Below are 26,576 nucleotides of genomic sequence, written 5' to 3'. Positions count from 1 at the left end.
ACAGTGGATTGGAGATGAATTCCCACCCCAAGGGTACCTGGACCTGTGCCTCCCAAGCTGTGTCAGACCCAGCTACATCATCTCTGCCACCCTAGTTATGCTATTGGGGTGTGCATGCGTGTGTGTGTGTGTGGTATGGTATGTGTAAATTAATCTTCCATTTTATAGTATAAATCTAGAGGAAAATCTAGAGGGTTGACTGGTGAACTTTGCTTTCTAGAGAATTTTTCAGGGACCTATTGATCTGTACATCCCAGAGAACCTGGGATTCTTTGTCAGGAGCTTAGAGGATATTTCTGTCAATCCCACCATTTTGTAGATAACTAACAGAGAGGGGAAGGGATTGCCTGGGGTCATAGAGCATGTGAAGTGGGATCCGAGCCTAGACCTTGAGTGTCCCATTTACTAGACAAGGTGACCTCAGTTTTATTTCTGTTAATTGCTCTGGCTCAGCCTCCTGGTGAATTAAAATGCCATAATGACTTCCTTGGGGCTGGCTCCACATTTGGAGTGCAGGGTTTTATTTGTCCTCTTGGTGGGTTTGGGGGTAGAGGTGAGAGACAAAGGGTGGGAAGAAGGGGGACATTGAGAGAGAAGGGGAAACCAGGAGAGCTCAGAGGTCAGTGAGACTTTCCAGGATCCCATCCCTCTTATTTGCTGTTTCATCGATGGGAGCCAAGCGATTTTTGCATGCAGTTCGTGACCTGCTCCGTTCTCCAGAAGGAAAAAAGGATGAGAATAACACCAATGAACAGTAGAAAAAGGCAAAAGGAAAGAGTATGCATTTTGAGCTGACACTGTATTGATCCTCCAGGCAAATGCTTTGGAATGTGTTCAAGCTCAGGAAAAAAGGCCAGAGTTCCTTGGGAGCTTGGAATAATAAAAAGCGTTGACAGAGTTGCCTTGATGCAGGGCAGAGACTCTAGCCAGCATGGAAGTAACCGGGGGGATAGGGACATTGTGCTGATTTGTGGTGTTTACTGATACCCCAAAGCAGAAAGGCCTCATTGATCTGGGGCTCTTGGGTTCCTGAATCATTTCGTCAAGTGTGCAAGAAATTGGCAAGATCCTCAAGGCTTGTCCAAGTGACACCATAAAAAAGGGGAGCCTGGAGGAAGTAGCCTTTTCTGGCTGGAACAAACCTTAGCCTGAGGGGGAGAACATTAGAGCTCTGTGGAGCTGGAGTAGGGAGAACACAGCTGTTGGCTGGGCACCTCGGGGAAGCACGCTGTTGCCTCCGAAGGCATCTGATGGAGGGCCTCCAGCAGGGTTCTGGGGACAAAGACATCTAGGGCTGGCACATATTCTCAAAGGGCAGGGTGGCTTCCCCAGCGTGCTCTCGGGGTATTGTCAGGAGCCAAGGTCCAAACACAGGGTGAAGCTCTTCAGCACAGACCTGCTCTTCCAAGCCCGGGTGATGAAGAGCTTACTCCAGCTAAAAGCCGATGAGTTTGTGAAAACATGCTGAAACATGTAGGTCCCCCAGGAAGCCAAAGAGCCAGAAAAAAAAAATATATACCCTCGTAAGTGTGATAAATGAAGCAGTCAATTAATCAGGGAGGCGAGGGAAAGGAGATAGTGACTGGGAGGACTGTCTCCTGAATGCGAAGATTAACTGCCATAAGGAGAGCTGGCTGATGGAGAGGAGGCTTGGGGAAAAGGGGGAACCGAATGATGGGGCCAGGACCGCCCCATTCCCTCCTGACTCTGCTTTCCATTCTGTCAAAATAGGCACTGAGGCTGCTGGGACAAGGGGCCCCAGACTCCTCTCTGGCTCAAGTCTGAAGTGGCGCTTCCTTGGTGCATCTCCTCCCCAGCCCTCTTCCTCTTTTTCCTCTTCCTCCTCCTCACCCACAACAACTCTCCCTGGTTGATCACAGGGTGCTGCACTTTATTTTAGGCGTATACAAAGGAACAACTCTCTAATGACAGAATTTCATTTACTATGCCATTTGTTGTTTCAAATCACAATACAGAAGGTGGCTGAATAGTCTGCCTGTGCAAAGGCTGCCATTCTCTAGCTCCCTGGGGGGTGAGTGCCAGTATAGAAAGAACAGTGACTTTGTAGTCAGAGGCCTGAGTTCAGATCCCAGCTCTGGCATTGCACACCTGCCTCTGCATGGATGGCACACTCACCCGTGTTTCCTTCTCCATAAAGCAAAGGGGGCAGGAGGACTCATTCCTCTGATAAGTGTTTATTGGGTACCTATCATGAACCAGAGACAAAGACCAGAGACCTATCTTCAAAGGATTTGTAGTCTTTGGGGAAGAAAACAACGTGTTCACAGGTGAGCAAATTGAAAATGCAAAGCAAATAAAGTTATTTCTGCATTTGGGGAGCATCAGTAAATGGGGGGATGAAGAGAGGCGTCTTCTAGGAGGTGCCACTTGAGCTGAACTTTTAAGGAGAGGATGTGTATGAGGTATGTGGGCTGGCTTATGCAATGGCCCAGAGGTAGGATATGGGCTATCATATGGAAAAAAGGGAAACAATTCAGCAGAATCAGCCACTGTGGGGTTTGGATCCGACAACCCAGGTAACATTCCCATTGCTCTGAGGAAAGGAGAGAGGTCTGTTTCCTCCCTTTTCTCATCTTGACTTCCTTTTCTTATTGCTTTGTCTAGTTTCCGAATGACATAAAGAAAAGAGTAGGGAACAAAGGAAAGAGGGAGGAGAATGAGGAAGAGAAGGAAGAAGGGAGAGGAGGGAGGAAGAAAGAGGGAAGAAAAAAGGAAGAAAGGAGAAAAAGGAGGAAGAAAGGGAGGAAGAAAGAGAGAAAGGGGAAGGACATAAGGGACAGATAAAGGAAGAAGGAAAGGAAGGGAGGGAGAAAAAGAGGGAGGGAGAGAAGAGGATAAGAGGAAAGAGGGAAAAAGAAAGAAAAAGGGAGAAAAAAGAGAAAGAAAGGAAGAGAAAAAGAAAAAGAGAAAGAAAGTAAGGGGGGATGAAGAAAGGAAGGAGGAAAGGAAAGAGAGGGGAGAAGAAGGAAAGAAGGAGAGAGAGGAGGGAAGAGGGAGAAGAAGGGATGAGGAGAAAGAAAGGAGAAAAAGAACAAAGAGAAAGGACAGAAGAGAGTGAAAGAGGGAAAAGGAAGGAAGGAAAAAAGAATAAGAGAGGAGGGAAGGGAGAAAGAAAGTGAGGAGACAGAGAAAGAAAAGAAAACAGAAAGAGTGAGAGAGAGGAATGAAAGGAGGGAAGAAGGAAGGGAGGGAGAAAAAAGAGAAAGGAAGGGAGAGAGAATGAGAGAAAGAAGGAAGGAAAGAATGAGAGGTAGAGAAGGAAGAAAAAAGAGAAAGAAAGAAGAAAGAGAACAGAAAGAAGAGAAAGAGAAATAAATGGACGAATAGTGAAAGAAAGAAGAAAGGGAAGAGGGAGAAAAATGAAAAGAGAGAGGGTGAAGGAAGGAGGGAAAGACAGAAAGACAGAAAGAAAGGAAGGAAGAAAGGAAAGGAAGAAAGGAAAGAAGGAAGGAAGGAAGAAAGAGAGAGAAAGAAAGAAAGAAAAAAGAAAGAGAAAGGGAGAAAGGAAAGAAGAGAGAGAAAGGAAGAAAAAAGAAAGAAAGAAAAAAGAGAAAGAAAGAGAGAAAGAAAGAAAGAAAAAAAGAAAGAGAAAACTAACCCCTAATGAAGTTCATTCCCTTTCGCTTGGGCCAGGTGTTTGAAACATTGTTGAGAGAAGATTGGGTGGGGCCGAGGCTGCGCATCATTTAACTCTGATTAAGCACCTGCGGAGTGCTGGATCCCCGATGGTGAACTGGGCAGGTTCGTCCCAGTTGCCTGGAAAGGTGTATTTTGGGTAATGGAGAACCTGTCTGCCGAGAGAAGAGCCGACGTCCAAGGCTGAAAATTATTATAGACCGAAACATCATCTAACACCGACGATGCAATTTACCAAAGCAGGCAATCGATCCAGCAAACCCTTGTGTCTTATTTCAGGTTCTTTAAATTAAGTAATGGGAGAAGTGTAACCGATTTTTCTTCATCACTGTCAGGTCCGCTTGAGGCATTAGATATTTACTCGGTAGGAGTTCGGAGGTGAGTTAAGTTCTTATAGAATTCCTTTTAAGAGTCTCTCTTCTAAATCTCACGAGTGAAAGAGAATTAAGCAGAGAGATGCAGAGACGAAGGGGCCGGAGAGCCGCTAATGCAGAGAGCCCTTAGGATTATAGAAAGTCTTTAGCAGAGCTGGGCAGGCTCGCCTTCCTGCCCTGGCCTCCTTTTAGGGAAAGAGAGGCTCCGAGAACGCCGGACTGAGAGCAAATATCTGTTTCTGCTTTCAGGGTGGACTTCTCAAATCACTTTTCGAACCACCCTGGTCCCTGCCGGTTTTCTCTCTTTGTGCCTTCGCTGTAGTGACTGCCTAACCTCACCTAGATTTCCTTAACCCTGGCCCGAGAAGTCTCCTTCCCAAAGTGAGAGTTCACGGAGTAACATCCTGGAGTAACCACTCTGGTTGCCCACAGTTTATCTATTTGGCCAAGCCTTCCTGGTTTAAAGGACCCTCCTTAGCCCCTGATGAAATTGACTCCATCAATGTTCCTCACTGGGCTGGAGTCAGAGTACCTGGGTCCAAATCCTGTTCTTGTTACTTCCTTGTGACCCTTAGCAAGTCACTGAACCTCTCAGAGCCTCAGTTTCCTCCTCTGTAAAATGATGGGATTACACAAGATGGCCTTTTAGGTCCTGTCTAATTCTAAATCTGTGATGCTCCAAACCTGCAGATGGTCGGGGGAGGGGGGTGGTATTGGAGCAGACCCCTCGCCTCCCAGATGCCATGTGTGAGTGTTGGTCAACCCCACAGGCCACAGGGCCCCTGCCCATGTTCCAGACCCCTTTGTGTGCTGCTTGGGTAGTGAAATGGGGGTTTCCCTAAGAGCTGCTTTCTGGGCTTCTGTGTGAGGTCTGGGGAAAGAAAGGACAGAAGGATGGGCTTGCATGTTTGCATGAGGTTGTGAGGATGCCTACATGTGCCTGTGGTTAATTATGTCAAAGGAGAAATACATTGAATAGCCTAATTATGGATGAATTCAAGGAGGGTAATATGCGTCTTTAACTCATTGTCACAGGAGTCCTCTTTAGGTTTGTCACCGCTGCGTGCTGAAAGAGCTTGTCAGTCATCAGCTTGACAGTTCGGGCCTTATTTGAGTGTTCACAGTTTGATATAGATTCTGTAATGAAAGGTCCTATCCTATATTCTAATTCTTCCACTTCCCAAGATCTCAACTCATTAGGCAAGGAGCATATAAAATAGAGCTATTTGGACTCATTAATTTTCTTCTCTTTGATGAAGAATTACATATTCCAGGGATCATGATGGCCTGTGGTAACTGCACTTATTAGGTGATGAAGGCTTTTGTCTTTGGGTCTAATAGCCATCTCTTAACCAAGGAGAACCATTATTACTCAAGGACCCCTAAGCCGTGATTCATTCTTTAAATATAAAAGATCTTTTCCCTCCCCATTTAAAAAAAAAATGACCTATTCACACCATTCTCAAAGGGTTTCGTCAAAGTTTCTTGGTGCTAATCAGAGAATTTAAAATAAACTAAAATTTGCGATGTTCTCAGAACAGCTTTGTTCTTGTGTCTATCTTCTTTGCATTGAAGGGCTTTCTGGGTTAAATCATTCAGTTAGAAGAGGGTGATGGACTCCCCCTCCCTTAGACCCCTTTTAGGTGACATTTTCTTATATTAACTCTTTCTTCTCCATCAGACCACCCTAGGAAAAAAAAATTAGTGAACTGATAGAGCTTTTGCAATTTTTTCTCCAAAAACAATTAGTGAACCCCCTGTCCACCTGACAATAAAGAGTTCACATTAGAAAGCAACCACAATCGGTAAATCACATTGGTATTAGCTTGTGTAGAACACTTAATAGTAGCCAGGCTCAGGCTGAGCTCAACAACACAGAAATCTCTCCTTATGTAGCTTCTTGACAGACAGTTGTTGAGAAAGTGGTGTCTGCACCAAAAATCATGAAGTCGGACCCCATCTGTCTTCAGCATCTCTGGTCCCATCTTTCTTCTCCCACCTTCAGGTACCTAGTACTCTTCTGTTTCCTGAATCCTCCTATTAAGACAGAAAGAAATCTGAAATTGTCATTACACAGGTCAGAAAAGTAGTGTAATGTCACCCTCTGAGAAGAACACAATGGGCATGGCGAGGCTGGACTGAGGATAGCCCCTGTGGGTGCTGCTGGTGCTGCCGCTTCACTGGGAATTTCTGGGAGCAGAGAAACAAAACCCTAATTTATCCAAAGATGCTCTACTCTAGAATAGTTTTTCTGGCAAGTCCCTTCCTTCTAAAATTTGTTCCATTTTTCCATTTTATCTGAACACACCAAAGCCCTCCACTTCAGATTTCGCCCTTCTCTTTCCTCGGTCCTTAATATTCCTTCCTTGATGCAAATCCCATTTTCTGATATCTTTGGTATTGGTTTTAGTTAGTACTTACTGAGATATTTTGTGTCCTAGCTCCCCTTTTGTGACATCTCGGAATTCACCCCTGTGTATCCTATGTTATTTCTACTTCAGATAATGAAGTTTCTGGCAAAAAAAAAAATGTTGTTGGAACATAATCACTTTGCTGATAGAGAAATTGCTATACAATAATGCACCTGCTCAATCTAAAGTCAGACTGGTAACCTCAGCTATCCAGGACACATGTGCCTTGCTTAATAAACTTTTATTGAAAGAATGAGAAGCCAGCTAATAATGGGGAACTGAGTAGAAAAGGGCTCCTGAAGAGGCAGTGACTGTCCTGAAGACCATTCATTCTATAATTCTATAAGAGAGAACCTCAATTCAGCCTTTTCATTCTTTTTTTTCTCACAATTCTAACAAATGTGCTTTTATTGGGTTGTTAGGAAGGAACTGGGGGAGGGGGTGGAGGCGTCCAAGCCGCGGGTGGACGCAGGGAAAGCTCAGCAGACTTCCCAGTCATCAGAAGACCTGAATTTGCATCCTCAGTTCTGACTCTGGAAACTTAATAGGGATGTAACCAAGGACAAGTCATTTTCTCACTCTCAACATGACATCTGTAAAATGAAGACAGGCCTAGGGTTACTCTCCACTTCACCGGGAAATACTTTGTAAACCTTAAAACACTGTAAAAATGTGCATAAAGCCTTATAAACCTTAAAACAGTATAAAAAGTGTATAAAAATATTTCTATTAGTAGAAGACCTCCCGATAGTTTCAGGAAGTGGCAGGCAATGAGAGTGGAGATTTTTAAAAAGCAAACCGAAGTGCTGTGGTTTTCACTGCAAGTGGGGATTCAGTTTCTCTAGGTAGAAATCAGGCACTGGAGCATCACTGGGGTGGAAGGCATTTCAGCGTTCGCCTCCTTCCACCCAGGGAAGCTTGATCTAGTAAGGTGCATTCAGAAGGAGCTTCTGTCCACTCCTCTTAAGTAGGAGGGTTATATGATTAAGACTTTTCTTGAACAGTTCCAATAAATGAAAAGTCATTTCTGTTCGATCTTTCAGCCTCATTTTCTATGTTCCCCTGCTGGGAGTTTCCTCTAAACCAGGACCATGTGAAAGACATGGGATCATAAAACATCTGAAAATTTTTCTTTTCTAAAAATATTGTCTTGTTTCCCGCCCCCGCCCCCGCCCCCGTCCCCTTCTCTTTCCTCAAAACAGTGACTTCAAAAAACATGTGATATACAAATGTTTTGTAGTGGTCCCTTTCCCATACGCAAAAGCTAGAGAGATAAAGCTTTTCACATTCTCCACTTAGTTAATGTAATCCCATGAGAGCTAACCATGCAGTATCTCTGCTTTAGGCATGTTTCTGGCTGTGGTTTAGTGGAAACAGGTAGTCAGGAAGCCCTGGGTTCAATTCATTCCGGGTGCCTCTGACATGTACAGGCTAAGTCGTTAAACCTTGCATGCCCTGGCAATGCTGTAAGACTAAGGAGCAGAGATGGTGTGGTAGAGGGGGCTTCGCCTTTGGAGAATTTCCTGTATCAGCGAAATCATAGGTCTAGTTCCTATTCATTTCCTTTGTCCAAATGCTCACTTCCTCCTTGTAAACACATAATTTTCTGTCTCAATTTTAAAAAATCAATTGAACAAACACCTGTTAAACTCTTGCTATACGCCACTTGCTTCCTCCTTTTCAGACTGACCCCCAAATTTTACCACTAATTTAGTCTTTCTTAAAAGTTACATCTGTATTCAGTAGTATGGACTGTGTTCTACTGTTGGAGACTGTGAGGTTCTTGGGGAATCATGTGCTTTATTTTCCCCATAACTTGCCTTGAGCCTCAATCCAGTGTTTTTCAGGCAAAGGGGTAGAGAGGCAACATGGGGGAGTAGAAGCCCTGATTCTGGAGTAGGGGAGACTGAGGGCTGAATTTTAGCTCAGCTTCTTGCTCGGTCATGGGCAAGTCCCCTGTCCTCTCAAAACCTCCATTTCTCAATGGTAAAACTGGGATAATAAGACCTGGATCACTTCCCTCCAAGTGTTGCTGTAAGGATCAGCCAAAGCATTTTGGCAAGTCAACAAGCACTTACTGTGTTCCAGGCATAGGGCTAAGCACTGGGGATACAGAGAAAGGCAGGAGCTCACAATCTAAGGCTACCTGAATGTCAGTTAATGCCACGGAAATGAAAAAAACTTGTTCAAACACATTCTTTTCTAGATCTATATACAAAATCACGGGAATGGTTTTGAATTCAGTTTTTTGAACAACATCAAAAGAATATAGAGGAATGTCCTGTTTTTGGGTGATGTGCATAGAATGTAAGTATCACGGGAGCCCCAAAGGGAGGTTCCGAAGAACCTTCATATTCAACGTTAGTCGCGCTAGTGGATTTCTCTGCTCCAATGCTATTTAAATTATAAATGGCTGAGGAAATAAGAAGAGACTTCCAGCTGGCTGATCGTATGTGCTGGAGAAAAAGGCCTCAAGGCAGCAGCTTAGCGTATTGATTGTAAATTACCTTTCTTGTCTTGTATAATTGGATAGACACACAACCTAAACACGATTTTTAAAAAATGGAATGAATTAAGCTTCATTTTTATTTATCCCACAAATACTCAAATTTCCACTCTCACCATTTCATTAACTCACTGTCAAATGTTAGCGCTGTTTTTTTAAACATCTATACTGGTGCTCATGGAAAGAATCACTAGTTTTGCTGCTCACTCTTTTTATATCTAATTGACACGCTTCGTTAACGTTGTGTAGTTAATCCAATGGACTTGGCTAAAGTTTGACAAACTTAAAAGAATAGTTATGGCCACTTCAGAAATTTGAGAGCTATTGGTCAGGTATAATCAGGGAAAGAAAAAAGGGATATTTCTAACTATATGGCTTTCTGTGGCAATATCTCCGGGAAAGAGAATATTATCACTGATAATTTGTAATTGCATAACATCTACCTTCAAAAACACTTTTCTTTGGATCTTTTTTTATGTGTGTGTGCGTGAGTGTGTGAACAGTTACTTTGATCTTTTCCTTTAATTTGTAGAAGAGAGGAAAAGAATTGAGGTTAGAAGGTTGAAGAGAGAAGGAAATAAAGCAAAGTCTTTATGGAGAATGTTGCCAAATTCCTAAAGGTTTGATTATTTTGCGTAAGGGCCCCTATGTGGAGGCTTTCCCAGGAGTTAGGTACAAAGGCTTTATAAAAACACTGTTCTTATTTCTCAGGGATTTTTAAAATTTTATTTCTGGGTTTGTGATCCGAGTTCTGGATGGCTAGGAGTGGCAGGAGTGTCTCTGTATAATACCTAGAACAATGCCATTCATCACAACATCACATTGAAATTATTTGATGATATAAGAGGAAGGCCAGAAGAGAAATTGAATTCATTAAGAACTTACTAAGCGTCTTTTCTATGACAGACACTTTGCTAGGGGAAAGAAAGAGACAATGAAATACTTCTCCACTCAAGGACTTTGCCTACCACAGTATGCTGATAAGTAAATGTGAGGTGTAGACAAAGTAAATACCAAATAATTTAGATGGAGACCACTCACAATGGGAAAAGGCCTCATGCAGGAGGAGGTATTGAACAGCGCGACAGATTCTAAGGGGTGGAAGTGACCCAAGAGCATTCCAGGCTTTGTGCTAAGTTGTGGAGTCGAGAGAGGGAATTTTGTGTGTCAGGAAGAGCAGCCAGCAGACCAAAGTGGCTGGAATGTTGAGTCTGTGAGGGACAGTGATGGGAGCTTAGTCGAGGCTGGATCGGACTGTGAAGGGTTTTTAATGCTAAATAGGAGAGGCTTTATTTTACTCTCGAGGTAACAGGGAACCATTAGTGCTTCTTGAGCAAGGGAAAAGTGTATCTTTTCTTCCCAGGAAATCCTTATTTTTTATTTAAGACCCTTCGTTATGATTATCAACACAAATCTCAACAATGCATTCTTTAAGGTGATTTAACTTAATCCAACAAAAGTTTATTAAGTGGAAAAAACTCAGAAGCAGTGTTCGATACCGGCTCCTAAATGACAAAATTCAAAATCCAGATACGTTTCCAGCATTTGTTATATAATTTCCCTATCTCCAACTTGCCTCTGCTGAAGGAGTACAAGGAAGGAAAAGAGCAGTTCGGCTTCTGATGGGTCATCACTCCTTAGCGGTTTCTTTTTTTTTTTTAATGCTTTAATAGACACAGTTGAAAGACAGAATTGAGAGAGACCTTAATTTGTGTAAAATTGCTACATTCATTCTGATAACATTTTTAAAAAGGATACTCAGTCTCAGTTCAGAAATGCAACTGATAGTGTCATGCTTAACACTTAAAGCAGCAATTAGAGTAAATTGGTCATTTAAAACGACATTTAAGCTGATTCCAACTTAATGGTAATATTCAAATAAGCCAGGTGGGACAGAAGGAAATATTCATTCATATTCATTCACGAAACATTAATTAAATGCCTACTATGTGCCAAGCACTGGCTGGGGAGAGATAGAAAATTTATTTTTTCTTTGCATTCTGTTGTTTTGAACAAGACACAAAGTTTAGCACTTAGCACAGTGCCTGGTGGGATATAGTGCTTGCTGACTAACAAAGTTTAGAAAAGACAGAATCTGAACCCTGACGGAGCTTTCAGTACGGTAAGGGGGAGAAAATATTCAGATGGAGATCACAACACACCGTACCGTGTTATTAATACATTTAGAGAATCACAGGTCAAAGCCTGCGGTAAAGTCTTCTGACTGGGGCTATTGGGGAAGGCTAGTTGAGATAAGGGGAGGCGGCAAGGCCACTCTGATTTAAAGAACAGGCAGGAAGGATTTTATCAAGTGGTGAAGAGGAGGGAGATCAGGCACCCTGAGCATACACAGGCTGTTTAGGGGACACAAAGGAGTCCAATTGGGCTGAATTCCAGACTGTGAATAACACAACGCTGGGGATTGGTCATAAATTGTGGAGGGTCTTAAATGCCAAGCAAAGGAACCTGGACTTGACTCAGTGGGCTGTTTGGAAGTGTTGCAGATTCTTGAACAGGGAAGGTTGTCCTGGCACCAAGTATTAGTAAAAACCAAATGCAAAAATAAATCAACAACGTGGGCTTTCCCCGGGGCAGGACTAGCCCGCAGAGGTAGCACTGCTGACTTCAAAACCCTCATCTCAGGGAATCAAGCATGTGCTTTCTCAGTTATAAGATGGGGATAATGAGCTTTAAACCTTAACCGGCTTCTCATCATTGCCTAGCAGCTCAGTTCAGATCTGGGAAGTCCAGGTACCTTCAGAGGGGGCCATCTTGGTCCACCCCAGAAGCCTGGGAAGACACTTTAAGATTAACATGATCCTGAGGTGCCAGGATAGCTTTGTGGGGCCTCCACCAAACTCCTTCTGGGATTTCCCATTTTGATGGCAAAGAAAATTTCACGCAGTCAGTTCCTGGGAGACCTTTCTGGGGTAGGCTGGCTCCAGGACTGCCCCAAGGCTTGGAAGGGTGGGGAAGTGTGCGGATCAGGAGCCCTAGGCCAGGCAGCTACAAAGTCTCTTATGTGGCACTTTGAAAGGATGCCCCACTTGGCTGCTCTTTGCTGGTGGGCACCATCATGCATGCTACATTCATACAGAACACAATTGCTAGGCAGTTTTTATTTGTCTTTAAAAACCCAGTCCAGTACAAAACACCAACGTATATAGCCATACTATCGCCAGTGCTGGCTGTGGAGCTCTCCAGGTTTAAAAAAGCAGGCTTATGAGACTCCCACACTAGACAACTTAGAATGTATTTTATCAAGTGGTAATTGCAGGCCTTTGCCTTCAGTCCTTCACAGGGTAAACGGTACAATAGCCCACTCCTCCTGGGCTGAGGACAAAGAGGAGACTTCAATGTGTTCAACCACTTTCCACAGAAGGCTCCCAAGCAGAACCCGGAGAAGCCTGGGTCCATTATCCGCTCACCATGAGCTCATGGGGCAGGTCACAGCTTCCATTTCTCTCCCTATTCATTTATCAGATGAGGATCTTCTTCACAAGACATTGAGAAGAATCAGGATTATAGCAATCACTTTGGTATCAAGATGTTAGTCATCATAGAAATGCTGAAAGTAATTCAATTGGCAAAGCCTAGGATTGAAACTGGTTTTTTTTTTTTCAAAATCAAGAGGGATAGAAACTTAGGGGAGGGAAAAAATGCCTATTTATTGCCTAGGAATAAAAACTTTTCAGATTCTATTTAAACACACACTTAACACACGTCCTCTTTATCATGAAGGGAAGTTCTAAGTTTCCTACATTCCTTTTCTAAGCTGGCTCTCTTCCCCACTGTCTATCTTATTCTCTTCCGGCTCGAGACCACAGCACACCCTCTGAAAGTCTCGGTGCCAAGAGGTGAATACACTCATGGTGGGGGGCCAGGACAAAGCCACTCAGGGGGTACCGGCAACACTTGGCCGGTTGTCCCTTTCATAATTACCTTAAGAAAAGCCCCCAGCTACTAATGTTGACTAGCTGTGATTCCAACTGCCTGGCCTAGGACATGAAACTACAACCAAGGAAAATAAAATATTTCAAAGCCAAAAAAACTCTGTGTGAAGCCTGGACATCTTCGTACCATCACATGCACAACACTATCAAAATTGCCACTGAAAAAGCACGCTCATCCTTTTAGATGCTCAGAAGGCCTTCTGGGGGCGGCTTAAGGGGAACCTTTCCTAATGTAAATTTCTTTGCCACAAACTGTTTGAGTTCTTCTTCAGTCAGTTCATTTTTGGGTGTGAATAAGTGCTCGGCTGCAACTGTGTTACTGTTCCCGGACGAAGGGGCAGAGGACAAGGCACCGCTCTGCCCAAAGCCATTGGAGGCCAGTCCAAACAATGTGGCCCCTGAGCCAGAGCCGGAGCCAGATCCCGAACCCGAGGGGCCAAAGGCAGCTTTGCCACTGGTACCTGAGGGGCCTAATGGGGAGGAAGCAGGAAATCCTGAAAACCCAGCTGATCCAAAGCTAAAAACTTCTGGGCTTTTAAATGAAAAAGAGGCAGCCGAGATGGCTGCCCCCTCCCCGAATCCAAAGGAAGTGGGAGCAGAGGTGGTCAGAGTGGAATTAGAAGAAGATGCAGCAGCAGCCGGCATCACTGGAGACCCAAACACCGACGTGCTGCTGCTAGAAGGGCCGGCACCAAAGCCTGAAGTTGGCTTAAAACTAAAATTCTGAACACTGCTTCTGCTGTTACCGTTCACCGGGAAACCTGCAATGGAAGAAAAAAAGAGAAATCTGCTAAGTCCAGAAAATCCGCTGGCCTCCTCAGCTCTTCCCCCGCTTTCATTCCGGGGAGACGACCTGGCCCTTGGGGGGTCCTGAAGCCAACGCTTTCTGGCGGGGTCACTGGGGAGGGGGAGGCACTTCAACGACTCCAGGCTCTACTTTCTCTGAGAGAACGTTGAGTCGAGGGGCCTGGGGCTGCCCACCCCCCAGCATTGTGATGATGAAAGTGCTTTGGGAAATCTTAAAGCACCACTGCTCTGGGAGTAATTAGGAGGAAGGGAAAGAGGAGACAAAGGGCTGGGAGGGGGGGAGAGAACAAAGTCCCTTTAAACGGTTCATTATGTCCAGTGCCACGACTGGGCATCTTTGCTGGGGAAGTAAGTTCTGCCTAAACAATCCCGAAAGGCAGGGCATCTGAACACACCTCGAATGCCTGCGTTCCCAGCTCCAAGCTAGGCTGCGGGTGGGCTTGGGAGCAACAAGGACCAAAATCTCATCCAACGCAGATCCCTGTGCCACAAAGATGAGGCAAAGGGATGGAGGCAGATGGGGTGGTGGATGCAGGGACTCCCAACATAAACTTAGTCTCATGCCACTTTTTAAAAAAGGTGCCCCCCCCAAAAAAAACCCCCAAAGAACTAAACAAATAAGGGAACTCCTAGGTTCTGTAAACAATTAAGCAGAGAGCTGCTGACCGAGCAGTGGGTTTATGCATCAGCCCCTTCCCTTTATCTGGCTCCCATAAATAAATAGCTAGCACACCTGCTGGGGCCATCAGCCACCACCTTTATTACAACTGGCTCCCTGAAGCTCTCTTCCTCAGAATCCCGTATGCTTTTTTCACCTCCCCAGCCCGCCAACAGAAGCCTGTCACCTGCTGTGGTTGGAACTGTGTCCTTTCTCTTATCATTCTAACAGACACATCTGGTCCTCCTCCCTGGGGGGCAGTTTTGAATTTTCGGAGTTCTACAGTCAGGGTGAGGGGCAGGACAAAGCATTTCCCTTGCACAAAACCCTCTGCCCAGGGGCGTCTGCTAGTGTAGCCATTTCAGGAAGACCAGATTCCATCTTTCTCTACATACGGCATTTCACTCTCAAAAACTGCTTCGACTGCTGCTCATGTGGGTCTGATGAAGTCAGTCCCAAGAGCTGCGGTAACACCAGCCTCTGCTTTCCCCGATCACTCCTCAGCCTGTCTGTAAAGCCAGAGCCTGTCAAGTCCTACAAATGCTCGTTCTGTGTCTCTTTCGTGGCTCTCTGCTGAGGTGTTTCATGGAGCCAGGATAAAGGGAGTGACATTTGCAAGCCTGGTGTGAAATGATGATGCTAAAACTTCCGAGGGCCCTGGAGAGAGGGTTTTAGAAGGAGGCAGGTGCTTCACGTGTTGTGTTGTGTGAGCCTCACCCCATCCCTGGGAGGGAGTGATCGGAGGCAGGATCATCCCAATTCACAGACAAAGAGACCAGGCCTTGTGCCACGGCACTGTCGTCTCCAAGTCCGCCATTCACAACAACAAACCTGTGCAGACTCTTTGGGAACTTACTTGTGGAACCAAATGTGGAGGTTTGCTGACCCGGAAATCCAAATGGAGGAACTGCTTGACCTCCTTCATTCTTCAGTTTAGAAAGCTTAAAAGAACAAGTGCAAATACAATTTTCAATTATTAATTTTGAGAAAGACTTTTCCCCTACAACTACCTAAACAAGAATTTTTCACTTCAATTAAATACAAGTAAAAAAGGGCCCATTTCAGTGTCTATTTTAGATTAATCTACAAATGTAGATAGGTATCAGCCGACTCAGGTGCTACATCATAAAATACTGAGTCATGATTAAAATCCATCTAATTAAAAAAAAGCCAAACTCATTAGTTTCATGAAAGGCTAAGCTCAGAAAATTAAAAAAAAAAAATGGCCTAATGGATAGAGAGCCCCCAAAAGGTCTGAGCTCAAGGCCAGGCTGGGCCAGGGGGTGGCCGTGGGAACCCTGGACACATGGCTCAACCTGAGGAATCCGGCCTCTTTCCTTCCTTTGTTACAAAGTTTTTACCCTGGGCCTATTAATCAGGCTTTGCTCCTTGGTATGAGTTCCTGCCCTATTTCTCAGAACACTTCTTACTATTTTTTTATGGTGTCATTACATTAATATACCATAATTTATTTGATCACATAATTTCTTTTCTATTAAAGTGGTTTAAAAGAAAGAAGTAACATGAATGACAGGTTGCTATGTCCTATACAATCTATCCTAAGTGTTATTAGAGACAAACGGGTCAATTTAGAACCCTCTTCTGCTAATCAGGATCATTTTTTCTTGATTTTGATAAATGATCAAGAATGCATGCATTTCAAGTGTGTTCACTTATAAGAGAAGACCGCCGTTACAATGAATAGACACTTAGAGCTAACCATTTTCAAAACCAATCTCTGCATTTCTGAAGTGCTGAAATTGACATACTTGGAATTAATCTAACTTGCTCCAATTCTCAAAAAGTTTAACTAACATTAAAACTGAAAACTTAAAGTTTCCTAAGTATTCTTAGGAAAGAAAAAGAAAGAAAGGAAGGAAGAAAGAAAGAAAGAAAGGGAGGAAGAAAAAAGAAAACGAAAGAAAGAAAAGAAGAGAAAGAAAGGAAGAAAGAAAGGAAGGAAGGAAGGAAGGAAGGAAGGAAGGAAGGAAGGAAGGAAGGAGGGACATTTTCATTGTGTCAAATGCTGCACCAAGCACTGAAAATACAAATATAAAAGACAATGTGATTATTCTTTAAGATGAGACTAAAAATTCTTTTCTGCTAACTTTAAACTCAGAGTGCCTTTCTCAAAAACAAAACAAAACCCCCTTCTGGACAACATTCATGTGATAATTCCTACAATGCACGCTATTTAGGGGGAAATCCGTTCCCCAATGAGAGAGGAAACCTTCTTCCAAGGACAGGCCAAAAGCACCACCCAGGAAGAAAGCTTGAACCCGGGGCCTCACCAATGCTCCTTTGGTTGCGGCATTTATGTTCTTCAGTTCAAGTAACCTGCTCTTCCACAGGTTTGCTAATTGCTGGACGGAATTCAGCTGAAATGGACACAATGAATAAACATGCTTGTCACTGCTGAATAGTTTAGGGATATTTTAAATGCTAAACATTAACAAAGGCAAAATCTCTCTTATTTAAAGAACTGTTCACGTCCATCCCATTAGGTATAACTTTCTCCAATTACAAAGCCAAACAAAATTGGTCTGCCAGTGAGGCTTTGAAAGGGGTTATAAAAAGCATTTGTGGCCCACCCACAAATGTGCATTGACCCTGAACAGATGTACCCACCCTCTTCACCCCTCCTTGTGCTAATAGGCAATAGAAGACAGAAACAAAGTTCATAAAATTTTTAAGGTTACTAAATCTCTCAATTATTTCTTTGAGGTCTTGGACACATCAGGATGTGTTCATTTGCATGACATATAGAAAAGGCTTCAAGATTGACATCAGTGGGTTTTCTTAGTAATCTAATGATGTTCCAAATTAACAAAGCCATGGTTACCATAATTTTACATAACTAGTTCATCTAAAAACAGTTTCTTAAGTAAAAGTTAATAAATAAATCAAACTATCCCCAAGAGAAAAAAAATAACTAAAATTCATCAACTTTACAAACAGGCAACAATGAGCAGAGGAAATAGTCAGATGCCTGGTCACGATGTCTAATATAAAGTGAATGGAAAATAAACTTACGTAGCTTTGTAAGGCATTGCTGATTATACATTTAGAATATTCCAGTCTCAACTCTTCTGGTGAAATATCTGTAAAACCTGCAAGAAGAAATCAATTGGAATCTTAAAAGGGAGAGAATCTGAGTAGAATAGCAGGCAGTTCTAACAGAACTAGCCCTGCAAAAGATCTCATTAGTTACTGATCTACTTGAACAAAGGTATAAAAAAATTGGCGATTCAAGGCAATGTTTGTTAAGTACACTGAACATGCAGACCCTGCGGCACACGAGGACCAGAGGCCTCATTAGAAAACCAGGATGGACAATGGACAATGACCTGCCCCAGGAGAGCATCCTGCTATCTGCGCAGGAGAATGAGTGTGCTACGTGCAGCCTTGGGAAACCCGGGCTCAGCTCCTGGCTCCCACGGTTGGCTTCTCAGACCCTCAGTTGGGTGGGGGCTTTTATCAGTAAAATGGAAAGGATTATGAGATCTCTAAGGTCTCTTTCATGGACTTTCCAGATCATTTAATCCAATCTTCACATTTGATTATTATTTAGGTGACCCCAGCACATGATGCCATGACTTCCTGAAGAAGGAGCAGCCCTGAGAGCAGGTGGGAGCTAGTTTAGACTTGCCTAGGAGGCTACAGGGGGGTGTGGGGTAGGGATGCAATGCAGCAGTAATGAGAAAATCCCTGAAATGTCCGTCTGCCCATGGGATCTCTGCTGGGTGGGCAGGCGAGGAGAGTACGCAGAGGGGTGGCAGTCAGGCACTTACAAAGGGCCAGGTCAGCAGGAACGAGGCACCCCTCCAGGGTCACTGACGGGCGACGAGAGCAAGAGGGTGGGGGGAATGGGATACGGCTCTTCTGGCCCCCTGGCTGGTCTCCTGCTCCCATTCTTGTCTCTGGGCCTCTCCCTTATCCTCCAGTTTTGCTCCCTGAAGGCAGTTCGCTGCCCATTAAGTGACTCCAATAGCAAGTCAAAGGGGGCAGTTATGTACTTTAGATCTTTTCAATTGGTCCTGGTTCTCCAAGATGACTCTTCATTCCTTCTAGCCAAAGGACCCTTTCACCCAGGTGCGTCCTCTGTTGAGCCCTGACCCACTTCTGTTTGATGTAGGTATTAGTTTTATGTAGGTTTACTGCTGATAGTGATGTTGGCCAGTCGCCTAGGTCATAGGCTAACAGACACAGGGCTGGAAAGGACTTTAATGGCCAGCTAGTATAACCCCCTTGTTTTAGAGAGGAGAAAAACAAGCCCCAAAGGGCTGTGTGTCCTGCCAAAAGTCACATGGGCTGGATTTGAACCCAGGTCCTCTGCCTCTAGACCATAACCCTTTTCTCTGTACTTTGCTGACAATCTGGAGCTCTGGGGGTGGCATTTCTGAGTTTGCTCCCCCTGCCCACCACTCCAAGAAGTCTAGTCTTTGCTTCCTACATGAGAAAACCCCTTTGCTAGCTGATCTCTCCTAAATATATCTTTTCTTCTGCTAATGCAGTTCCTCTAGGGAATCCCTAGGTCGGTGGTAGAGGGGAGATGACCCATTATGGAGGCCAAAGAGTAACTCCCCTCCCTGACATCGTGCCCCTACCCCCCAAACCCCTGATCCTCCCCTCTGTCCTTGACGGAAGGGATTGTCCACTTTTATAATTGTGCCTCCAGGATGAGGAAGGTCTGAAGAAGCATCTACCAAATACCTATGCCGGGCCAGGCCTATCATTAAGCCATGGGGACACAAAGGCAAAAGACCAGATGGCCTGCCCTGGAAAGGTTTCTATTCTGACAGGGAAACTCAACAAGCAAAGAGCCACCACTATATACCAGGGAGAGGCAAAACAGGAGGTTCCTGCACGTAAGGCTACCTGTGGAAAGCAGGGTCTGAGCTGGGACAGAAGTCTTGCTCTCATGTCCCTGGATCCCAGGGTAATGTGAAAAGCCTGAAGTCAACCGAACGGGGGATGGGGTGGAGACGACATGTTCAGAACCCTAGAGTCTGGAGAGAAGGGGCAGGGAGGCCAAGCCAAGGTGTAGGTGTGTGGCGAGGAGGACCCACACCAGGCTGGAGACAATGTCAGAGAAGGACATGATGCCAACAGACTGGGCACAGAAAGTGCTTAATGGTTCTTCTTTCATTCATGCCTGATCTCCCCAGGACAGGGTTTGTGAGGGTTCATGGTCAGCACATGGCACACGGGAGCAGAACTCTCTAGAAGGGGAGGACATGGTCCCAACTGTCCGTAATGTAGATGAGCAGAGGGTGTTCCGGCAAGAGAGGCCCGAGTGACTGATGTCACCGACAAAGAGGGGTCAATCTGGGAGTTAAGCATTGGTGGATGGAGGGAAGGTAGCTGATCATTGGGAAGCACAGGCCTAGCACACACAGCAGGTGCTTAATACCTGTGCCCTTCCCCCTTACTGACTGACAGTGGAACAATCTTTTTAACCTGCAGTCCATACATTTTTAAAAATTAACATTGTGATATTAACTGCATTTCAATACAATTAGTTTCTTTTGTATTCCAATATTTTATGTATTCAAAAACATGATTCTGAGATGGGTCCAGGACACAAACGAGGTGAGGATGGGAAGTGAGGAGTAAATGGCCTCCCACTCCTGGTCCTTGGAGTCTGGTGGAGGGCAAGGAGCAGCTTTCCCCATTAAATTACAGCAAGGATTAGGAGAACATGGAGAGAAAGCAGTCTACTGGGACACCAAATGGGTAGAATGGGCCTGAGAAAAGGGGTGGTAAAGCTGAACAGAAATGAGGGGAGAGGTTCTGCCCAAGGCTGTTAGTATGGAGAACGAGGATGAAAGCAGGAGGCAAGGAGACAGGCTGGGGAGACTTGAGTCATTAACCAGTCCCAAAGAGAAGCAGGATCCATGTGCTAGGGCAAATAAACGGGGAGGCAGAGCCTTTGAGAAAGGGTTGTAGAACAGAGGGCAGAGCAGGGCCCTTGCAAGCCTACCTGCTGATGGGTCCACCCCTGACACAGGGGCCTCACCTCCAGGACACACACTCAACCTGGCACACTCACCCCTCCATAGCCCCGAGCATCTGGCTCTCTTGCTCCTGATTCCCTGCCCAGCTTACCCCACCTCATACTTGTCCTGCTTCTGTTCTTACTTGCCCAAGCCCGTGCATTGCCTTGGCATGAACTTCAGGCCTCCTGCTCTGCATGACCCCAACATGAGGGAGACGCCCCTGAAGAGTTGGGAAGCCTTGAGGTGGCACCCTTTGTCTGCCTAAGACCGAGGTGGGGGGCAGGCAGGGAACCAGGGAAGCCTCAAGGAAGCTTCCTAGAGCCAGACCAAGGACCACAGGGCTGCTTCCTGGGGCAGGCACTAGTGAAAACAAGGTCTTTAGGAGGTGGGAAGGGGTCTTGTCTTTCCTGATTCTCTCCTCCTTGGAAGTTTTTGGTCATTAGCGTTCTGAGATCCCAGATAAGTGATAGCAACAGCAGAGGCAGGGCAGGACAGAAGTCCTAGCCCCCAAGGGACTGCTGGCACCATTCTGGTCCTAGCAGAGGATCCAGCTTACCTCCTTAGTTCTTCAAAAGAAGCAACAAAGGCAAGTCAAGGCAGGAGACGAGCGGGAAGCACCCGACAGGGAGCTAGTGACTGTACCTTTTCTTGCTCTCACCTGACCGAAAGCCATGGGGAGGGGAGAGATTTCATCCCCCTTTGGCTTGTGACTCAAATGTTCCCTCAGAGACACATTAAGTTGGTGGCCCAGAGACGGACACAGGTAGAACTTGCAAATGAAGAAACCCCCTCCACATACGCAGGTCAGCACCTGCTCAGCTGCTAAGAGTGAGTGTCAGAAGTGTATGTGTAAGGATAAGTCTGCTATTACCTGAGACATTTGGCTTTTCTTTCATCGGTGAATAAACAGAGAACATCCACTGCCCTGAAGACTGCCACACCTCCATGTCTTCCACTATCCCTTCACTGAGGGGAGAAAGCAGTAAACACACTTCAGAATGCTGCACTTTAAAAGAAAATCTCCTGATAATTACGAGTCCATTTCTAATGACTTCAAAACACTGACAAATGCCAATCTATTTAAAACGTGCATACTCATTTTTAGATTGGTCTTGCTCTTTAAAACACAAAGAAGTCACTGTCTCTCGGTGATCGAGCCTTGACAAGGTCTGCAGCTTGCCGCCTTCTATCAGGACTGACGAAAACACTCAGCCTGCAGAGGAAAACAGGCCACCTGCCAGAGCATAAAGGGCTGCAGGACAGGACGCGTCTTTCACTTGGGGCCCGGCAGGTGCTGCTGCCGCCTCCCCAGCCCGTCCCCTTCTGGCCGTGCTCAGATCTTGTGTCTATTGGGATCAACAATGGACAGAGCGTTCTCCTCATTTCAAATGACAGGAAATTACCATCCAGCAGGCAGGGAAGCGAGTGCGGGGACTCATCAACAGTCCAGTTACCATGTATCCATTCTACACTGAAGACATGTCTCAAAAAGAATTACAATGTGACAAAGTAAGCCATCCTGAACTTGTTTCCCGATTAGTTTACTACTGGGCCTCAGTTACTGTCAAGAACATTACACTAGGAAAATGTTCATGCAAAAGCTCATAGAAATAGGAAAAAAGACGAAAGCTAAGAGGTCACTGTCCTGGATTTAGGCTTTCTTCACACCTTACAAAGAAGGTAAAAGAGTTATTTTTCAGTCACACACTGGGCTCCAAACACCCCTTGATGGCTGGTGCTGGCCACAAGACTTTCTGGTTGGGTTCTAGAGGGGAAAAGAACCTGTAATAAAAGAGCTGGTTTATTTAAGCCCCTCAGTGAGGTAATATGTTAGTCTGAAGGAAGGCAGCTCCTAAAGCCTAGCATCAGGGACCAACCTCATAGCCATTTTCATCACCAATCATATAAAATTCTGTTTCTCAAAAATGTCTTCAATCTTTTTCACAAAAAATGTTTAATATGAATGTATATGAAGAGCCTATATCAAATTGCATGCTGTCCTGGAGAGGGGGAAAAATTTGATACTCAACAAGCTCGTGAACTGAATGTTGTAAACTAAAAATAAATCAAATGTCTAAAAGGAAAAAGTCTTTTTCACAAGAAGTTACATATTCTATTACTTTGAAGAGGACTGAAAACCAAGCAACAAAGTGAGCACAGATCCAGAAGTCTAAAACAGTACTTTTCAGTTTCCTAACAAACTGAAGCATGTGCACAAATATGAACTTTAACAGTATCTATAAAAATAAACATAACTAGGTTCAAGCATGAGGATAGTGCTGGGTCTGGAATCAGAATGCAAGAGTTAAAATCCAACCTCGGACACCTCTCCTAGCTGTGTGACCCTGAGCAAGTCACTTCACCCTGTTTGCCTCGGTCTCCTCATTTGTTAAATGAGCTGGAGAAGGAAATGGAAAAACCACTCCAGTATGTCTGTCAAGAAAACCCCAAATGAGGTCACAAGAGAGTTGGACAGGACTGAAAAAACTGAACACCACCACTCAAAGCTTCACCAGCAATGCTGCTTTAAAAAGAAAGCACATGAGTACTACGCTCAAAGAGTAAGTCCAAAGACCTTGGTTCTGGACAGGCCTCAGGCAAACCCCCACGGAGACCAAGGTTGTTCGAGAGGGCAAGCCAGATAATGCTGTGAAAGCTGTGCCTGAAGTGTGAAGCACCCAGAAACATGCACTGTCACTACCACTGCACACACGGAAACAAGGGATTACCGGAGCAGTCACTGCCCCAGAGCCACTTACATCAGTTTACGCTCCTCATCTTTCTGACCATCCACTTGGTTAGAGCTCAGTGCAGAGAATCTATTCTGAGAAAACCCCGAGTTTCTGCTTCCACTACTGCCTGCCCCTGAGTCAAAGGGCCCAAAGGGTGTCTTCCCTGGATCTCTGCCGCCCCCCCAAGCTGTGGGTTTGGAGAAACTAGACGGCTGGATGACATTAGAGTATCTCTGAGAACTGCTGCTCCATGCCCCTCTGCTAGAACCTAAAACAGAAGACAAAACCTCAATATTACTTTTATTGGTCGTTCCTTTTTATTTAAACATCCTGACATCTCTTACATACGTAGGACTACACAGCCTTCCGTCTAACTGAATCTTGGGGAACATCGGGGAACATGGAAGGGTTCAACGAGCAGCGCGTCCGGGGGCACTGGCAGACGCCAACAGGGCCCAGCTGACCCACGCGGCGTCCGTGGGGCGCGTGACTGTGTCCGGTCAGGGGCCGCGCGGCCGGACAAGGCGGGCCCTGGCGGCTCTCAGGGATCTCGGTCTAAACCAGCCTGCCCAGGCCGGACAGGGGCGGCCCCGGGACCCGTCCACTTCGGGCCCATTTGACAGATGAGAAAACTGAGGCCCGGCCCGGTCATGCGACGGCTCCAAGGCCGAGTCTTGGAGACCCCGGGCCCAGGACTGGGGCGGTGATCGCCCACCGGTGATCGCCCTCGCACTACGCCGGGGGCGGGGCCCGGGGGGCACCAATTAGAGATGCGTGACACCGGGCCGAGCTGCGCAGGCGCAGGGCCCGCCTCCGGACAGTCCCCCCACCCCTCGGTACACAGGAGGGGCTTCGCAAACGCCGGCCGCTCGGGCCTGGCCTGGGCCCGGGGGTCACCGTACCGGAGGGCGCCGCCGAGTGGTGGTGCGGGGGAGGAGGCCGGCCCCCGCCGCCGTCCTCGCCCCAGCCGTACGGGTGCTCATTCCAGCAGCGCTCCCCGAAGCGGCAGCGGCCCTGCAGGAAGAAATGGCAGATGGTCATGGCGGGGGCGGCGAGGCCCGACCTGCTGCGGCCCGCTGCGGCCTCCCAGTCCTACGCCGCCTCGCGCAGCGTCATCTCCCTGCGCCTTCGAGCCCGGGGGCGGAGCCTCGCTCCGCACGCCCTATAGGTGGCGAGCCTCGAGGCGCGCGGCTATGACGTTACTTATCGGACTCCCAAGGTGGACCGTTAACGGCCCGGGAGGCGCATGCTCAGTGAGAGGCGAGCCTCCTCTCCCCCTCCCCACCGCCCATTGCACGGAGCAGCAAACCGAGGCCCGTCCGTCACGGGCCTAGCGAAGCCGTGCGCTTCAAGTCCCCTCTTTTTACAGAGAGGCAGAATGAGGCCGGGAGGGCAGACCCCCTCCCCAGAGGCTCTGGGAGTCCGGTGGGGATGGCAAGCTCGGCATTTCCATGCCAGGCAGGTTGGGCGGAGGTGGGGCCCTGACCCTCACCCCGTTTCCTGGAAGAAGTTGAATGAGGATGCCTAGGATGGCGAGATGGCGCCGCAGGCCCGACCCCTCCTGGGCCTCCCCGCAGGGCCTCGCTGAGGGTCTGTCCGCCCAGCGCCACGCGAGTCTGCTGGGGACGCTGGGGAAGGCCTCTTTGGGGGTCAAGGGGACCCCACGTTTTGCCAAGCGCCAGTGCCCCCGGGCCTGGTGGTGCCCGGGCGATGAAGTAGCTGGATGGTGCGCATGAGGCTGGAGCCGCCTGGGTCCAGACCTCCACCACGAGGGACTGGACGGCCATCGCGGTCCGCCAGCGGGGCGGGGGGGGGGGGGGCAACCCCCCCCATTCCCACGTGACCCCGGCCTGGCCACACCCCCCCCAACTCCCCCTGCGGCCGCCTGCTCCTCGCGGGCCCTGGCGCTCCTTTCCCCGGGCTGGCCCAGGCCACCTGTTATAAATCTGATAGGTCTAACCAGTTACAGCCCACGTCATTAACACCCATGAAAAAGCATTGGTTTTCACTTCTTAGAACTGGATTTGATGGCCCAAATTATTTTCACTAAGTCATTTCACGTGGGGTCCGTGATCACCTTGGGTCCGTGACCACCTGGGGTCCGTGACCACCTTGGGCCCGTGACCACGTGGGGTCCGTGATCACCTTGGGTCCGTGACCACGTGGGGTTCGCGCCCACCTCTGCGAGCCTTGTCTTAGTGGGGTGTGACTTTCACAGGTCATGCTTCCATGCTCACGTGGCTGACAGTCGAAGGCACAATCCAGAATTGCGGTTCAGTGCAGCACCCCGTCACGAACGTGGCGAACACCCCACCAAGTCCGGGCTTGGACGGCAAGGGCCACCTCAGCAGGGGGGCGGCGGTGGAAGCCCAAGCTGGAGCTAGCGTGTTGTCCTTCATCTCTTGGCAGGATTCCAAGCCTAAATGGAGTCAAAGGTGGTTAGAGGACCAGTCTGAACGACTCCCACCCGTGACCGACACACGAAAAAGGAGCACATCGAACTTGATGTCGCCCCTACTCATCCTAAACGAACCACAACGATGAATTCGACTTAATGCACTTTTTAGAAACAACCCTCACGTGTTAAAAGAGGAGGCATCCACAGGATCCCGCACCGAGTTAATACGATGCATCAGCAGGTCTCCAGCACGGCAGACTGACGGCTTACTGGAGAAGGAACAGATTGTAAGAGTGCGCTGAGACGTTCTACAGCATGGAAGTGCCCAGTGACTAGTTTTCATTCTTTTAATTTCTGAAATGAGGAATTTAGGACCAACATCACTGAATACAATGAAAATCAAAACACAAACGGATCTTACAGACTTGAGAAACAAATGCGAATCGAACACAGTCTTTGTGATAAAAAAGGCAGAACTGAGCCCAGTCTATCTTCAGCTACTCAAGGAGATTAATTGTATCAGCTGTGACTACTGATGACCAGCGGCCTACATGACTCCCTAAAGGCAAAATACTAGTAACATTGTTACTGGGAAGGGCTTCTAGGAAAGGATTCCTAAAGATCTGCCTGGCTGTGTAGTAGCAGATGTGAAGACATCAAGTCCTGAAGGCTGACATTTTACCAACAGTTTCAGAGAATACCGGTAGAAGACATCTTAGTGTGAACTCTGTCCTCTAAGAAAAGATCACTAACGGTTTCACGAAGTGGGAAGCTTAGCAACTGATGCACACAGCACAATTATTAATGTTATCCTTGGCAATCTAGAAGTGTGTTTTAAACAGTCTCCTCGTGGGGCATAGTGTAATATTTGATTGAAAGTGGAGATGGAAAGGCAGAGGTTTCTTTCAACCTACAAGTACCGCATTAGGTTATTTTAGCGATAAAGCAAAGCTTCAAAGTTTGAGTTTACATCCTGGCAGGGCAAGATGAAAGCAGTTAAACTGCTCTGTACTTAATGAAGAGTGGGACAAGCATTATTTGGATTTCTATTTGAGATGTGTGTATGCGCATGCACCATTCC

The 26,576-nt window shown here is 46.6% G+C and overlaps 1 protein-coding gene across 3 annotated transcripts; it reads right to left on the bottom strand.

The window, feature by feature from the left end:
* Positions 1 to 12,052: 12,052 nt before the first annotated feature.
* Positions 12,053 to 24,925, bottom strand: NUP42 (nucleoporin 42). Of its 3 annotated transcripts, XM_072650915.1 has the most exons (8): positions 24,590 to 24,925; positions 24,000 to 24,111; positions 23,125 to 23,365; positions 21,237 to 21,331; positions 17,400 to 17,476; positions 16,658 to 16,744; positions 15,223 to 15,307; positions 12,053 to 13,662 (listed from the first exon to the last, which is right to left on the bottom strand). In XM_072650915.1, exons 4-8 carry the CDS (start codon positions 21,310 to 21,312, stop codon positions 13,082 to 13,084), a joined length of 906 nt encoding a protein of 301 aa, XP_072507016.1. In that variant the 5' UTR covers positions 21,313 to 21,331; positions 23,125 to 23,365; positions 24,000 to 24,111; positions 24,590 to 24,925; the 3' UTR covers positions 12,053 to 13,081. The 3 variants fall into 3 exon arrangements, with proteins under 3 accessions (XP_072507016.1, XP_072507015.1, XP_072507017.1); XM_072650914.1 differs by lacking the exon at positions 24,590 to 24,925 and having other exon boundaries at positions 24,000 to 24,250; XM_072650916.1 differs by lacking the exons at positions 23,125 to 23,365; positions 24,590 to 24,925 and having other exon boundaries at positions 24,000 to 24,219.
* Between the last annotated feature and the right edge of the window lie 1,651 nt (positions 24,926 to 26,576).

The sequence above is a fragment of the Notamacropus eugenii genome, chromosome 3 (genome assembly GCF_028372415.1).
Source record: "Notamacropus eugenii isolate mMacEug1 chromosome 3, mMacEug1.pri_v2, whole genome shotgun sequence".
Lineage (NCBI taxonomy): Eukaryota > Metazoa > Chordata > Mammalia > Diprotodontia > Macropodidae > Notamacropus > Notamacropus eugenii.
Note: the sequence above shows the minus strand (reverse complement) of the source record. Positions and strands in the feature narration are given on the sequence as shown.

Coding starts and splice junctions, on each gene's coding strand:
- NUP42 (XM_072650914.1), bottom strand. CDS start 24,138: ATGACCATCTGCCATTTCTTCCTGCAGGGCCGCTGCCGCTTCGGGGAG. Junction 17,477..21,236: donor AGAAAAGCCAAATGTCTCAG/GTAATAGCAGAC, acceptor TTCTTCTTGCAG/GTTTTACAGATATTTCACCA. Junction 15,308..16,657: donor CCGCAACCAAAGGAGCATTG/GTGAGGCCCCGG, acceptor TGTTCTTTTAAG/CTTTCTAAACTGAAGAATGA.